Source organism: Gobio gobio (genome assembly GCF_949357685.1).
Source record: "Gobio gobio genome assembly, chromosome: 14".
Lineage (NCBI taxonomy): Eukaryota > Metazoa > Chordata > Actinopteri > Cypriniformes > Gobionidae > Gobio > Gobio gobio.
Genome location: NC_137107.1, coordinates 25685487 through 25703239, shown reverse-complemented (window position 1 = coordinate 25703239; position 17753 = coordinate 25685487). Strand labels below are relative to the sequence as shown.

General features: G+C 38.8%; 1 protein-coding gene across 1 annotated transcript in view; it reads left to right on the top strand.

Moving 5' to 3' along the window:
- The window catches only part of pcxa (pyruvate carboxylase a), a 159528-nt gene extending 150633 nt beyond the window's left edge, over positions 1-8895 (top strand). The window contains exons 18-21 of the mRNA XM_079835538.1: positions 150-329; positions 2861-3109; positions 3258-3398; positions 6670-8895. Coding sequence (XP_079691664.1) covers positions 150-329; positions 2861-3109; positions 3258-3398; positions 6670-6921 — 822 coding nt within the window. The 3' untranslated portion in view covers positions 6922-8895. The remainder of the gene's footprint in view (positions 1-149; positions 330-2860; positions 3110-3257; positions 3399-6669) is intronic.
- The last annotated feature ends 8858 nt before the right edge of the window (positions 8896-17753 follow it).

The following is a 17753-nucleotide window of genomic DNA, read 5'->3' as shown; positions in this document are numbered from 1 at the left end:
CCACTGCACTCCGTCTCCTCACTTAATCCTAGTTCAGATTGGCTGGATGGCCTGGCGGAGAACTGAGATGTATCGATGGAGGCCTAAGCAAGCATGTCTTTTCATTTCTCGCTTCTAACTGTCCTTCTCCTGTCATCCCCTCCGTTCAGGTGACACCCTCCTCTAAGATTGTGGGCGATCTGGCACAGTTTATGGTGCAGAACTCTCTGACTCGGGCAGAAGTGGAAGAGAGAGCAGATGAGCTGTCTTTCCCCCTCTCCGTGGTAGAGTTCCTGCAAGGACACATCGGCATCCCCCACGGAGGATTCCCGGAGCCCTTCAGGTCAAAGGTACGACCTGCACAGCGCATGTATCACTCAAGCTGCTGAAATGCAATTAGTGTGACAAGATACCTTATTAAATGCTGTATGGCTATTCATTTTAATATTTTTTTACAGCTTTGTTCTTTATTGGGTGGGAAAGTATAAGTCAATGGGGTCCAGTGTTCTTTGTAGAATAGAAACATTCTTCAAAATATCTGTTGAACACAAAATAAGTTAGGAATAGTGTTTAGGGTTAAAATGTAAGGTAGTAACTTAGCAGGATTTAGAACTGAAGGTTAAGTATCTAGGTTAGAACTAGTGGTTGGAGTTGGTCAAGGTGTAGGTTAAAGGGTTAGTTCACCCAAAAATGAAAATTCTGTCATTAATTACTTCCCCTCATGTCATTCGACACCCGTAAGACCTCCGTTCATCTTCGGAACAGAAATTAAGATATTTTAGTTGAAATCTGATGGTTCAGAAAGGCCTTCATTGGCACAATGCACGGTTCACTCTCAAGACCCTTAAAAGGTACTAAAGACGTCGTTACAAAGTCCATCTCACTACAGTGGTTCTAAAATAACTTTATGAATCGGCGATAATAGTTTTTGTGCGCAAAAAAACCCTAAATAACGACTTGCATAGTGATGACGATTTCAAAACAAGGCATCATGAAGCTTCGAAGCGTTATAAATCTGCGAGTCGAATCAGCGGTTTGAATCGCCAAATTTCAGCAGTTTGGCGGTTTGACACGCGATCCGAATCATCATTCGGCTCACTGATTCTTTGGTAAATTAGTTGCAATTTTGTCGCAGGCTTTGCAAACAGACTTTTACAATATGGGCTCGACAGCAATGTTACACCATTTAAGTAACCGTGTTAATCCTAATACCTGGTCTTTGATCAGTGATTTCTGATATTTAATGATTAATGTACAGTCAGATGTTCTTTGTCTATGTGTCAGTAAATCAAACCAGTGACTAAATGGTTAACTTCACTAGAACGCTTCCTTTGCAATCACTGGAGCTGTCAATTTATCAGTGACTGAGTCTCGCGCCAAAACCCTTTTAGTTAAAACTTATAGTCAGCGAATCTCTTATTTACATTGTGTTTGCACTGTTAGTTATGATGAAAGCATTCGTGAGAGTGCAGAAATGGAGTTGCAATGATGAGATCACTGCATTCATGCGCTCAACATCGGCTCCAAGGCTCATCACTGCAACCTTTCATGCTGTGATCTAAATATAATGCCATAGATCGAAGTGTAATGCTATAATCAACACTTTTCACGATTAGTTAACCTTGAGAGCTGTAATAGTAAAAACTTGCTAAAAGAGTTCTCTTCAAAAGAGTTCCCCATGTAATACTTATTTCATATGCAAAGATATTAGCTAATCACAGCAGTGGGTGTTTACACTGAAGTCTCACAACAGACAAGCCAGAGGGCTAAAATCAGGGTAGGAAAAAATGCCCTTTATTTCTAAATGATGACCATTTTTGATGTAAAAATCATACTAACATTATAAGTGCACCCCAGGAAGCATTATAAAACAATAAAACAATGCAGTTCATGACCCCATTTAAGAGAATCAAGATATATTGTATACCAGAGGTTAGAATGAAGGTAAAGTACAAGGATCAGAGGGAATAGAATCGATTGTTGTAAAGTAAGTTGAATGCTTGAGTTGAGATCAGAAAGAAGAGAAAACCCTGTTTTGTACAGTATTCCTCAAATACAAGCTATTGAATATCTCTATGGTGGGCAAAATAAACTTTAAACTTCGGTTGATCGCAGTGATGTTTGTCTTGAGAGGGTTTTTCGGTGTCTCCCTACAGTCTCTGGAGTGCATTACCGCTGCGTTGTGCTTGTCAGAGATACGTAAGGGAAAACCATGTCATTCCTTTTGTCTTGAACGCCCCAATTACCCAGCAGCCATTCCTGAGCAAGAGTATCTGTTTCCCTGACAAATGTGTCCCCCACCAGAACTGAACAATGCTCGTGCTAAAGCTTTTCTGCGCATGCAAGTATGCAGCTAATTTATTTACAGTGTCTCTTTTTCAGAATTAGTAGGCCATCTGCTTTGCATATATTTTAGATAACAAACCAATTTGAGCACCGTGGCACTGGCCTTATTTTTTCCCATCTGTTTTGTAACATTAATATTGCTCATAATTATGCAAGCGTTTGTTTGCTTGTATAAAATTGTTTCCTTTTTTAGGTCTGCGGTGTGTATTCTGAAGTCTTTCTTTGTTCTACAGAATAAAAATACTTACATTTCATCATTTCAAATGTAATTCTTCTAACCGCGCTTGATTCTTCAGCCTCTTCAATTCAACTAAATGAAGCAATAGGGAGAGATTAATCCGTCTCCTGGTAATGATCGGTTATAAATATTCCTGGATTCAGTGTGGGTCTTAGGGGGATTGCGAACGCTCTACATCATCCGCTTACGAGCAGCTTGAAAATACGGTTTAGCACCAATATTTGAGGAAATTTAAGTTTATTGTCTGTTCAGGCACCTGCTCTATTCTCAGGCTCTCATAACTCTTTTGTGGCACAGGTTTTGAAGTCTCTTCCCCGTGTGGAAGGACGTCCTGGAGCTTCCTTGCCTGCCTTGGATTTCCAGGCCTTGGAGAAGCAGCTGCAAGAAGCTCACGGTGATGAAATCACCCCTGAGGATGTGATGTCAGCAGCCATGTACCCCAAAGTATTCCAGGAGTACAAAGAATTCACTACAACCTTTGGGCCTGTGGATTGTCTGGACACTAGACTCTTCCTGGATGGACCCAAAATTGCTGAAGAGTTTAAGGTGGGAGTATTTCTTTTTAATAAATGAAACATTTTCCATTATTAAACTGCCATAAATCTTCCTGTCATAAATAATTGTAAATGTCATTCCTACGTTCCAACCGTCAGTTCCTTATTTCCTCTGCTCATATCTCTGCTGTCTGTCTCAGGTGGAACTGGAGCGAGGCAAGACCCTTCATATTAAGGCTCTGGCTCTAGGAGACCTTAATAAAGCCGGTCAGAGAGAGGTGTTCTTTGAGCTCAATGGTCAGCTGAGATCCGTCCTGGTCAAAGACACCGTGGCCATGAAGGTGTGTTTCTGTATTTTACTTATGACTTTTTAATAGGAGGGATTTTTATTTCTCTACTTTTAGTGAAAGTTGGTAACTTTTTTTGGACTAGTTGCTTGAAGGTAGCAACATAATGTTTCCTAACTAGAGTTACAAGAAGTAAAATACATAAACAATGTAAATATATTTTCATTCACCCATTCACACCAATAATGATAACTAATAACTGTATTGGTGTCCACAATATAGTTACAATAACATTCTGTTTATTAGGAATGCACTGAAATGAAAATTCTTGGCCAAAACCGAAAATTCATTATGCACTTGGCCGAAATAATAAATGAGTAATCAATTCATTAATCAAACTTGATTAATAATCAACAGTCAAATAATTAAAACTGAGTTGTAAAAACATTTAAATTGCACATAAGGCAGTTTTTAGATCAACTTTTTAATAACGGAATTGTTTCTACTCCTGTTTGTTGGTGAAATATACACATTTAAACAACAATAAACTGTAAGTTGTTTTCATGACAGATTTATTCAAACACTTTAAATAATGAAGAAGACCTAACTAACAGGTTACTTAAAAATATAATGAAAATGTTATACAGTGCTTACAGTTTGTTTGTTTTTTTTGCTAACTAACTAGTTTATGAAAATCTAATAGCTATCTTGAGGTTGAAATACTGATTGAGAGATTACATGAAACAGGGATTCATAAGTTGTAATGTATCTTTCAACATGCCTTCTGGTGTTCTCCCAAGTTTATTTTGTGCTGTTACTAGTAAAGAGGACATGAGAAGATAGGTTCACATGCTCTTGATCCGTGCTGCCGCTTGAACTACAGTGATCTGTCACATCGTTTTAAATAGCACCAAAACAAGTTATTGAAGTTCTTGTTGAGTCATTGAATTTCGTAATAAAATCCACAGAAGACGTTTTGCGATTATTGTATGACAGACACAGTTTCTCTGTGTCTACTCTTGCTATTCTCATAGAATTAGAAATGGTTATTAAAACTTTGTAGTTACGGTGTAAATAGGTCTTTAGGGCTGCCAAAGTGAAAGGGGTCATGCATTGAGAAATCGAATTTTCCTTGATCTTTTGACATATATTTATTTTGCATTTACTATAAAAATATCCTGTATGTTTCACAACTCAAAACTTCCATGTTAGTCCAAAAACTTTTATTGAAACCAAGCTTGTTTCAGATTTTGTCACAATATTACATCATAGTGCTGCCCGAAAGACCACTTCTGCAGAAGATGATCAACACCTAATGCTACTACGTCATTGCCTCTTTAGCCCCGCCCACTGATTCATGCATACCATGTAGTAGTAATTACAAGAGAGACACAAACACAGGATTACTCCAACAACAAAATTATAGCGATGCCTCTGAGGATTTCAAGACGTTTTGCAGTGTGAAAAAACACCAGTCTTTACATTGCCATCCTTGTGATCCTAACATTAAGAAAGCTTGGATGAACTTTATTTTTTAAGTTCCAGTCGGATCGTGTCAGTAGGACACTGTTCGTTTGTTCGCTTCATTTTATTGCGTATTTGTTTTTAAACACAACACAGTTCGAGAGACTGAAAATAAAACATGATGCAGTGCCGACTATACTGGATCTGACTGCAATGTATGAGTAGTGTGAGTAACAACAACAGTTTTTATCATGTGTCCAGTCACGGCCTTTGCTATGTTTCACTTGAAACAGGCCTCGCAACAGAAGCGGCCTCTGCTTGCGCTCGAAAAAGAGCCTCACCCCTTGCCACCATGCAGCGCGCAACACAAACAGGGGTCAGAGATTAATGGGGGCTTGGGGCAAAAATGCCCCAAAATGAATAAAACTGCTTCCAAAAACCAAGATATGGTGCAAAAATTGACTATGTATAAGTTCTTGTTTTTAATATTTATAAGCAATACCACACAAGCAAAAGTGCTGTTTTTCTGATTATCAGTACGTTTGCAAATGTGATATTGATTTTATACAACAGTTCAATAAACAATAAGTTAAAAGGCTTAAGGTTAATGTCATTATTATCTGTTTTTCCTCTATTTTTCCAACTTAAATAGTTCCAGCCATTGCGTGTCTCCAAGCAACAGTTCCAATTCGTTACTGAACCAATCAGCATTTTTGAACCACCAAGACTTTTAAAGCATATGTAGTACACATTAATGTTTCAAATTGTTGGCAAATGTAACAAGATATTTTTCATCAGAAGTTTTCAAAACAATTCTACACTTGTGTAATGTCGGGGACGTTGAAAATGTATTTTAAAATGCAAAACTGTTACCAAATCATAGCCGTTTATTGTTAACTTCCAAGTCTTGAATGCAGCATGCCTAGCAAAACTGAGTGTTTGAAAGAGAAGGTCAAAAGCAGGAGAGAAAATAGCTTATTACTTTTAAATTACTAAGATTTTTGATGTAAAAATCTTGATTATAAGTGAACCTCAGAGAACATTTAGAGAGTGGAAAATGCAGTTCATGACCCCTTTAATGTGATGAATGGTATCTATTGAAATTGAAAAATGTATACAAATTTCACAACACTGTCTTGTGGCATTTTCAGATTTTACCTTTTTATAATACACCAGTATACCATAAAAATGACTAAAATGATTTTTTTTGTAAGCTTTGCAGCATATATTTGAAAAGTGTATTTTAGTTAATTTTTTATTGTTAAATATTTATTAATTGCACTTAATTAAAATTGTTTTAAGTTCCGTGTGTGTGTGTGTGTGTGTGTGTGTGTGTGTGTGTGTGTGTGTGTGTGTGTGTGTGTGTGTGTGTGTGTGTGTGTGTGTGTGTGTGTGTGTGTGTGTGTGTGTGTGTGTGTGTGTGTGTGTGTGTGTGTGTGTGTGTGTGTGTGTGTGTGTGTGTGTGTGTGTGTGTGTGTGTGTGTGTGTGTGTGTGTGTGTGTGTGTGTGTGTGTGTGTGTGTGTGTGTGTGTGTGTGTGTGTGTGTGTGTGTGTGTGTGTGTGTGTGTGTGTGTGTGTGTGTGTGTGAGAATATAGATATATAAATCATACAGAATTAGTTTTTTTTGAAAATGTAAAAAAGTTTTCTGTCATAGGTAGGATTAGTGTAAGGGGATATAATATACAATTTGTACAGTATAAAAACCATTACGTCTATGGAGAGTCCCCGCAATGATAGTGAACCAGTGTGTGTGACGTGTGTGTGTATGGATTTCTTGGGAATAGATGGTGAGGGTCGAATGCATAGTGTAAATGAAACTGTCGCCCCTGCCAACCTAAATCAATTTTCTTGGATTTACAGGAGATGCATTTCCATCCTAAAGCCCTGAAGGACGTTCGTGGACAAATTGGAGCTCCTATGCCCGGTAAGGTGGTAGAGGTGAAAGTGAAGCAAGGCCAGCAGGTGGAGAAAGGACAACCGCTCTGCGTCCTCAGCGCCATGAAGATGGAGACAGTCGTGAACTCTCCTCTCTCCGGCACCGTGTCCAAGATCTATGTGACCACTGACAGCACCCTGGAAGGAGATGATCTTATTCTGGAAATCACTGAATAGATATCATGAAGGCCAACAGCAGGGAACATACTGCCAATCCCTGCAAGGCTATACACACACACACTCTGCATTACATATAGAGGCTAACACCTTTTAGTAGAAGCACACATTAAGGAAGGGCATAATCATATTTTTACAGAATATCAAAAAGTGACGTATGAATCTGAAACCGCTTGAATTTGTCTTTGTGCTTTTGTGATCCTCATTCACTTTTAATCTATACATGTCGTGATGAGGATGTGAGCTAGTGTTATTCTGTTGACAGAGAAATGTTTGTCAGTCTATAATTAGTATTCATGAATGTAGTAAAAACTAAAAGATTTACACTGAAAATATAACGAGCAATAAATGAATGACAGACCGAGATTGAATTAGTTGCATTCCTAGTTCCGCTAAATATTGCACACACGTTTCATCACTTTGGTCATGATCGTTTACATAAACTAAAAGCACTAAAAAAATGAAACAATTCTCACAAAATCATATGCACAATCCTTCCTTTATATATGGAAGTCTTATATCAGCGAGTAGCGTACTTGAATTACCAAGCAAAATGCAATTAATTTCCAGACAAATAGCCTTGTCTCACATACCCAATGTTTTAACCAATGGCCTTGCTTGCTTTGTTGCTGGGAAAATAAGTGCAGGAGTGGATCTGACCTCGTCTCCTAAGTCTTACACTTGAGTCGTGTATCATGTAAAGTGGGTGAATAGTTACCCAGGTGTTTTAGACTGAAGTGAGCCCCATTGAGGCCAACGAGGATCGATGAGTCTATACTCAAGAGCACTTATAGACTCCGCGGCAGCTTCGGGGCACATTGAGTTGGAATGTAGGCTTTAGGGGAACGTCCTTTTCCCAGGGCTCATCTTGTGCTTGTGTTCCAATTCCTCTCTTAATGCGAATTTATTTCACTGTCCTGTTACATTCCCCTTAGCAGCAGATGCCTCTAGGCTGCTGTAATGACACTGAACGGCTGTATTCTCCACCTTTCTTTAATTTCCCTTGTTGAACACGATTGATATAATTCCTAACAGATAATGTGAGGTTTTATTCAACGGCATAAGTAATTGAAAGCACTCAGGCTGAAATCTAGGGGACACGCAAAAGAGGCCCATTGGGGTGCGTCTGAAATGGTTTTAACAGTCTTGACTCAAAGTAGACCAATTCTTGATAAGGACCAATAGCCGGCAACGCGCCGTTTTAACTGTGTGAATTGTACAGGTCCATAAATGTGATGATTGTCCCTTCAAATGGATGTTGCCATTGAAATGGAGCTAATGTTGTTTAGATGTAGATTTTAGAGCACAAAACTTCTGTGGCTGGACCTCTAAACAATCCATCTCATCACCACAGTTAGATTTGAGTTTGTTCCTCTGTGTTATTTGACAAATACATCTCAGTTTACATAAACACAGTGCACAAAACTAGGGGATTTGTTGGGAGAGGCTTTTGGACTTTTATTTGGTTCATATATCAATATGTGGCACTGGCCGGGGTGCCTGAAAATCTCTGGAGAACCGTTTGCTACAATTCTGAGAGTTTGTGGATGACACCTGGCTTTGTTTCATGCTGCCAACAATGCAGTATTTAACAAAGTTGTTAAATGGGTCACGCACCGTCTTAATATAGCATAGTACGCTGCTGATGCATAGGTAGGCTACTTGGCACATTGTTAATTCAAACTGTTGAAATTTACAGGGTAAATATTTCTGTGTGTAGATTATGTTTGAAATTGGGAATGTTCTGAAGGGAGTTGGAACTAATCTGTGTGACATTTCAGATCTGATGCCTTTAATAGCATTTGTTATCTTTTCATTTGAAAGTCTTTATTTCTGTGAAGTTCATCTCTTTCGATCTGTTTTGATAATGAGAATTATATCATGCAAATACTAATGCACCATACCCTTGTGTGTTATTTTAGCATTGGAAATGTTGGAGAAAATATATAAATAAAAGAAAGTTAGCAGACTGTCTCCTGTGTCATGTTTGATGGTTGATATTTTAGCGTATAAATTTAAAAAATCAAACACGTGGTGCAATTGTTTCGATTTGTTCTCTCAAGGAGTCGATATGCATGTGAATACATAAACCACGTGTTAAAAATAGCTTGACATGATGCTTTTATGAGTCGGTGTTGAGTGGGTTCCATTCAAATCAATATCTGCGATCGCGTGATCTCACGTGCGGATGACATCATATACCTCCAATAAACTCTGCTTATTGATCGTCTGTCTGCCTGCTACATGTGGCTGGGAGGAACCATCTGTATAATGGAAGAGATGGAATAATATAAGATCTATCATCTGAATAATTAAGTTCATTAGCTTCTTTGAATCTTATGATTAGGGGTAGTCAGCCTGCCAACGATACTGCTGACTGATAGCTCCATATTGGTGCGCTTGTGGCAAAACGGGGTATAGGATTGTGGGATAATGTAGGAGTGATGGATGAAGCTCTCTGGTGCATCCATATGCTCGTTCTATTCTGGCAGCAAGTGCGGGGTGAGTTGATTTGCTCAGCTGATGGATTGATATATGTGGATGAAGCTCAGCAGGGTTTATTTTTATGTTGGTCAGTCTCGTATCTGATGTATCTCATAAATATGATGACAGTGAGGGTGTTAGATTGGAAGGAGAATGACTCAGAAGCATTAAATAAAATCTTTTAGAACAGTTTTTTTTTTAATTGAGACAAAACGCAATGACCCTAGTGTAGGTGTGAATGTCGCATATGTCCTTGTGAAAACAGTGGATTACGCCTTTAACTCCTCAGCAGGATTTAGTGTTTAGTTTGTGTCAGTTATTCACTCACTTTGGCAGTCTTATCAGCAGATATACGAATCAATGTTCCCTGCTCGTGCATGTCGATCCCACAATCCTATTTGCATCACCCAGCTTTCATCTCTTTTTTTACACTCCCGTTCCTTCGCACTCTGATTTGACTGTTTCTCTCTCGCTTCTTACCCTAGTCTTTTATCACTACAACCATGAAGGCCGCCAGATTATTCCACGTTCCTTCTGGCTGTTAGAGCTCGCTTGTTTAAGAAGGTTATCATGCATTCAAAGAAAGTATTGGAACCCTTGTCTGCACCTGGCTGTGGGTACAGTGATGAATTAGATATGAATATTCACAGTCTGGTCCTGCCACTCTGTAATACCACAGTGTCACGAGATATTCATAAGCGCTGTGTAATTCTAGCCTTTCCTCCTTGCCTTTGGGATATCCTACACATCCCTCTTGCATAAATCAATGAATCTCAGCAAAGCCACAGTCGATACCAATGCAATGATACCGTCCAAAAAGCCCTTTAAAAAATATTTCATTTTTTGCTGGTCCTCTAATGTGCATAATTTCCTGTGTGTCTCTGTATTCATACCGTAGGCAAACAACAACCCAGATGACACATGTACTGCTGAACATTTGAAGAATTCAACCAGTGTTCCTCATGGTTATATTCAAGGATTACACGCTCTTTTGAAGGTCCAACTTTAGACATCCTACTAAGTAACTTTGTAACTTTATGTGAACTAACTCAAATTAGAGTATAAGAAGACTGTAGTAAACTGTTAGGTTAGGGTTAGGTATTATAGCAACAGCGAACAGTTTTGGAGAATTTGATGTTTGCCCATTCAAATAGATTATGAATTCACTTTAACTTTAGTTAGTTGTGTGTAGCCTAAGTGTGTAAAACAACATCTGCAGTTACAACGCTCATAGTTCAATGCAAAGAGAGATATTTTCTTTTACAGAAATTGCTTTTTAAGGACTATACGACAAATGGCTGGTAAGGACACTAACAAGCTTCTGGTGACATCACAAACCCTATAATTGACATAAACCCTGCCCCCAGGAACACGCAACAAAGGGGGTGAGGCCATGTTGGGCTGCTCTAGAGAAGAGGAAGAGTTTAGAGAGAGATATTTCCATGCCGCCGAAACGCTGTTATTTTCACCCCTTCACAGACTCTGCCGTATTGGCATAGACAAGTTGTCTCGTAAGCAGATCAGGTGTTTTGTTGTTGATGCAAGAGAACATCCCGACATCAGAGCCGCTGAAGACGCAGTGGATTCATTTTGTTTTTGAAGAGAATACGCCCCCACATACCGAAATTTGTTTATGTCTGCAGAAATCATTTTACACCAGACTGCTTTGTGAATGAGGGTCAATACAAAGGGACAATACCAAACACAGGTTGTTAAAAAGTTGATACACAAGGATGGATCAGTACCAACTGTTCGTGATCCAGCTTATAGAGCAATACTGGTCACGGCAGTAATGAAAGGGGAACACACACTTTATTACAGCTCATGGGAGTTGTTTTATGGATATTAACTTTACCAGTATATTAAGCGTCCCCCGAAAGGGCATTAGGTCTGTAAATATTTGTTTACTGTTAGTTGTAACAAGTGTGTTTGTGTAATTCGCTGTGTATGTTGATGATATGCAAGGGACAAGACTTTAATGTGCACTTCTGGAGTGAAAACAGGCGCTTCATCTTTTGTGTGATCATGATGTACAATAAACTTCCTAAAAATCATCAGTAAAGTTTTGGCCATCATTCGGACGGGGTCCGCTACAACAGGCTTGTAAGTTACTAATAGAGGGTATTGTATTGATGTCACTTTCCCAACGGCACACCCGGACCTATTGGCAGAAGAGCTGCTGTGTGACTGGATTTAATAGGGGAAAACGTGAGCGAAACAAACGATTATCCGTTTAAACTAAACGGTTGGACTTGATATAGTGCTCCTTACAACTTACCAAAGATCCAGTGATCGATGGATATTGACATGTAGCCAGGAATCGTGTTTTCCTGACATTTATAAGCCTGATGCTGGGGAAATACATAAAGCAACTTTGCCCGTGAATGCTTTATATTAATACAACATAGGGAAGGTCTAAATCTGGGTGATCACTTATATCATATTGACTTGTCCAGCCCTAAAACTTATATAGTTTTTGCAAGTTTTTATTTCAAAAACATTCAATTATGCAGAATATATTATTGTAAATATTTAATTGATGAGTTGCCAATACAATATATAACAAAACAATATACAGGGTATGATCTAGTTTTGCTGCCTGGAGTCCAGTTGTTTCTGTGAATTGCAGAGATCCATTTGCTTCTCTTTTCTGTAGCTTTCTGCAAAATGTAAAATGTACCTCAGATTTCTTGTACAGTCAATCTTTAAGCTCTTTCCCATTTTAGATGTGTTTTGTGTGTTTTTCACAGCATTCATGCTGAAAACCAATGCTGCCTCTGTCTTTTTGCCACTCAGTGGGCTTAACCGCAGTCACTCTGGACGACGGTGACGTCACGTGCATACCTTCTATATAGTGGATAAAAGCAAGATGACAACATGAGTTATAACCATAATTAAACTAACCTATACCCGTTATATCTCCATGCAGCATATATTCTCTGTCTCTGTAGGCATCATTGTCTGACTCCGGTTCAAACTGAACACAGCTACTGACAGTTTCTGACATTTCCAGTGCGCGAGATTGTCCCGACACCGGAGCATGAGCTCTTGAAGCTCCGACCTCTTCTTGAAAGGGGGTCGGTTACACAAAAAACGGCACATTTTTGCTCACCCCCAAAAAGGGGCAATTTTAACATGCTATAAAAAATATCTGTAGGGAATTTTGAGCTAAACCTTCACATATATACTCTGGGGACATCAGAGACTTATTTTACATCTTGTAAAAAGAGGCATAATAGGTCCCCTTTAAGTTATTTAACTTCTTAGTAAATTGTTTTTGTGGTTGTTGGTCATAAACATGGGTCGAAGACAAGGGTGAACACAAGAAGAAAAGTTTTAATATTTTGGAGCCAAATTTCAAAGAAATTGTGGTTGTATCTTATATTTCAAGTAGGGTTTTTAATATGTGTTTTAATGCAGTGCTTACTGTTAAAAGCTGGCAAGATATCATAGTGGCTAATTAATATTAATTATGTAAAGCTGGTAAGTGGACGCCGCTAGTACTATAGGCCAGGCAAAACGAAGCTCTTGAAATATAATGATTATTTCCCAAAGAGTGGAAAGGACAGACTTAGAAATGTATCAGTGGTTGATAGGTATAGTTTTTTTTTATTATTGATTTTTATTCAGTGTAGGCCTACACAATGAAAGTAGCGGTAGGTCTGGGAATTGAAGCACAGCCTCTGTGTTTTATCATGACCTTCTAGGTTTTCTGGGAGTTCTTCAAAATCCATCAGTGAAATGACGGCTGCTCACCTGGAAAGGAATCCCTCGGTTCCATCTGTCCGACTGAAGATCTGACACCGCCTCACAGCTCTTTAGACTAGCTTCGGTCTATCTGTCTGTCCTTCGCGCTGTTGTCTCTTTTTCCCGAGTCGGAGCTGAGAGGAAGGTGATTATGGAAGTCTGCGTGCGTGTTGGAGTGAGATTCAGTTTGTTTCCTCTCATCCTCGGGGGCAGCTGGCAGCAGAGTACACTCATCCATCCCTGTGCTGGTAGGCAGGCAGCTCTTGTACCGCTGGGAGTTGAACAAGCTGTTTGAGACCAGTGCTCTACTCTTGGTCCTGCTCTCCCATGCCTGAATCTGTAAACCCTGTTCACTTCTCTTGTTCATGTGGACTTGTGCCATGTCATCATTACGGGCTTGACTTACACGATTCTGGATCAATCGGAGGCCCACTCATTGGATTAGTATGTAGGCACATTTCTACCCTGTCGCGTTAAGACAGGGGGCAGAGAGAAGCTGTCTCTTCTCAGAGGAGTGCAAATGCCTAATTGGCTTCATTTGTGTGGCTTGAATATGCAGCCATTTGCTTAATTTTCCTAGTGAGTGTACAGTCCAATTTGCAAGCCTTGTTTATATGCCTTATGAAAGAGCAGCTCTCACTGAGATGAGAGTATAATGACAGTCTGATTGGAAAAGGTCATACCTTGCGCGTTAATGCTGCCTCACTCGAGATATGGGGCAGACAAGTGGGAGTTATCGGCAGAGATTCGGTAAAAGGTGTTTGATTGCTCTGCAGTTCCTTGTACTTCAGATTCAGTTTATTTCAGGAACCGTTTGTCACATGGGTCAGGATACACCACATGCAGATCTGTCACCAAATGGGTTAGGGTTTGCATTAAATGGGCAGCAAGATAGTTAGTTCTAGGGCAGTGTATCTCAACCTTTTTGACTTCAAGGCCTCCACAATGTCCACGACAAATTTTAAGGCTCCCCCACTTACAATTTCTACCGAATAAAATAGTTTAGAGCTTGGCATAACTAGAAAAATATATAAACATATATTTGTAATAAAAATATTAAAATACTAAGAAATATCTTGATTTTTAGTTGTTTTAGCTTATTTTATTGTTTTTATCTTATTTTAAATACAGTGCCCTCCACTAATATTGGCACCCTTGGTAAATATGAGCAAAGGCGGCTGTGAAAATAAATCTGCGTTGTTTATCCTTTTGATATTTCATTCAAAAAATGCACAAAGTTCAAACCTTTAATTGAAGTAAAACAATTGAAAGTGGGGGGAAACTCATATTATGAAATAAATGTTTTTCCTCTAGTTCAGGTTGGCCACAAATATTGTCACCGAATTATTGCAACGTCTTTTTCCCAAGATAACAGCCCTGAGTCTTCTTCTACAATGCCTGATGAGTTTGGAGAACACCCGACAACAGATCAGAGACCATTCCTCCATACAGAATCTCTCCAGACCCTTCAGATTCCCAGCTCCATGTTGGTGCTTCTTCTCTTCAGTTCAGCCCACTCATTTTCCATAGGGTTCAGGTCAGGGGACTGGGATGGTCATGGCAGAAGCTTCATTTTGTGCTCAGTGACACATTTGTGTGTTGATTTTGATGTTTGTTTTGGATCATTGTCCTGATGAAAGATCCAAACACGGCCAATTATAAGATTTCTAGCAGAAGCAGTCATGTTTTGATTTTTATCTGCTGGTATTTGCTAGAATCCATGACACCATGTATCTGAACAAGATGTCCAGCAAAAAAAAAAAAAACATTTAAATAAAAAGGCCCACCCACAACATTAAAGATCCAGCTGTATTTTTAACCATGGGCATGGGGTACTTTTTATCCCTGTTTGCACCAAAGCCATCTGGTGGATTTTCTGTCAAAATGCTCTTTTTTAGTTTCATCTGACCACAGAACCAGGTCCCGTCTGAAGTTCATGTCTGACAACTGAATATGCTCAAGTTTTTTTTGGATGAGCGAGGAGGATTTTTCTTAAAGGATTAGTTCACTTCTAAATAAACTTTTGCTGATAGTTTACTCACCCCCATATCATCCAAGATGTCCATGTCTTTCTTTCTGCAGACGAAAAGAAATTAAAGCTACACTGTGTGATATTTTCCCCCATCTAGCGGTTAAAAGGTATATGACCATCCATATGATAATCTTTAGTCCAAGATTAATTTGGCTTCCAGTTCGACCTCGTCCACATTCGACACGGTGCCATCGAGTGTCAAAACGCGAAAGGCGAAGCTTGAATTTAAGGGTATGTCCCTCTTTGGCTAATGTACTTTCAAGATAGAGGGGCAACATGGCGACCCGCATTCGAACCCCTTACCCGTATGTATTTTCAATGGCATATTATAAACTTACGAGAATACTTTATTACTTGAAAGAAATAAATATACATTAATGAGCACATATATTTTTGAAAGAACTAAGTGTTTTGAAAGAACTAAGTGTGTTTTAGCTAAGAATAAACTAAAAAAGTTACACAGTGTAGCTTTAAGGTTTTTGATTAAAATATTCCAGGATTTTTTTCCATATAATGGACTTCAATGGGCTCCAAACGGTTCAAGGTCCAAATGACAGTTTCAGTGCAGCTTCAAAGGGCTTTAAACGATACCAGACGATGAATAAGGGTCTTATCTAGCGAAATGATCAGTTTCTGTGAGAAACCGAGCAGAATTTATGCTATTATTTCACCTCTTATCAGACGAATGTGATAATCTCTGAGCTCCGCCATAACTTCCGCTAAGTGAGGTCAAAATACGAGCATGGTCATAGATATATCGATCATAGATGCCTCATTCTACTGATCCGTGCAGGCGCTAAAGAGGCATCTACGTATACATCTAGGACAACGCTCGTATTTTGACCTCACTTAGCGGAAGTTATGGCGGAGCTCAGAGATGATCACGTTTGTCTGATAAGTGGTCAAATAATAGTATGAATTGAAAATTCAACCATCACCCTAAATTCACCCTTAAATCACACCCATTTTTAAATGCATGTTTTAGATCTTATTGTTAGGAATTCATCCATGTATATGTTTACAGCTGGATCTTCCCGTGAAAACAGCAGACTCTCTGGAGACATATGCCGAACTTCTCCAATCACTTGTATTTCATTATGACTTTAAATAAAATGATAATTAAAGAAGGGTACTCCTCACGATTGTCACATGGCTGCTCCACATACTTTAAGCCATAAAAAGTATTTCAGAGCCACTGAAGCAGATCAGTGTACTCTTTTACTACTATTACTCTCAAGATCTTGAAGAGGACATCATCAGCACATTTATTATCATGAAGGACACGGAAGGCAGTGTGCTTCCTTCTCCAGCTCAGTAAATTCAGTCGCTCTCCACCAATGTGATTTTACACTTTTATCATGAGGTACTCTTACCTGATTAGTCACCGTCTGCTTTGGGCCGTGTGGGTTCACTGCAACAGGAATGTGAACCATATTATAGATCCTGCGTCACCTGTGTCTAATCAATGACTTGTACAGCGCCATTACTCACAATAGCTATCAATGACCTTCCTCCATTTCATACTGCTTGTATTTACCTTCTCACAGATAGCCTACGTATAGCACTGCAAGTGTGTTCTGACTCGAAGAACGTTTGCTCAAACCTCCTCATCTTTTCAATTGTGTATGCATTATATTTACACACTCTGTGTGTAGTTACATTTGCTGAAGGCATTTTACAAGTTCTGATTAGTTTGGAAATTGAACAAAACAAATGACTAAAACACTTCAACATACCCTCCAGCAAAAGTAACTCTTGTTCTGGACTGTTACATTATTTCACCATATACAGAGATAGAGTGCATTCAGCTGCCGGACAGGATTTTATGTGGTTGCTTTCATTAAAATGCATCACTAATGACTCCAGACCTTGATTAGTCATTCGAAAAGATGTGTTTGTGCTGAAAGGGGTCATCTTCTGCTAGCTTGGGCTTTCACAGTGTTTAGGAAAACAGCATTGTTGTGATGATGTTCATGAGTTTTCTAGCTACTGAAGCCCAACAAGGACACACAATGTTAATACAAGAAGCAGAGAAACACATACATGCATAATGCAATAGAGTGCAACAGTAAGGAAGTAACACCTCATTCACTTTCTTCATAAAGTAACAATAATATACAGTATAAAGCTTTTAAAACAGACTTGGCTCCATGAACCACAAAAAAACAAAAAACCACAGGCTCCATGAATGTTGAATAATGATATTCGCATGACAAATGCTCTTTAAGCTCTATAATTTTCCTTATAAATACAGCGAATAAGCTTCCCACAATCCAGTTTCCCTACACTCTCAAACTACTTATATATTTGTGTATAACTGAATATTTTGCAAAGTTATTTTATACTTATACTCAGTGACTGTAATCAGACATTTTATCTCGTACCTGTACCAGTTTTGGTTCAATTACTGGTTCAATTACCGTCTTATGTATGGTTGTGGGTTTATTTTATTTTTTATTTTATATTTAAACTTTTGGTTTCAAATCAAAGTTTGCATGCTATGAGTCATCTGGTTTGGTTCATGACATTAACTTTTTTTTTTGAGGGGTCATGAACTGCGTTTTTTTTT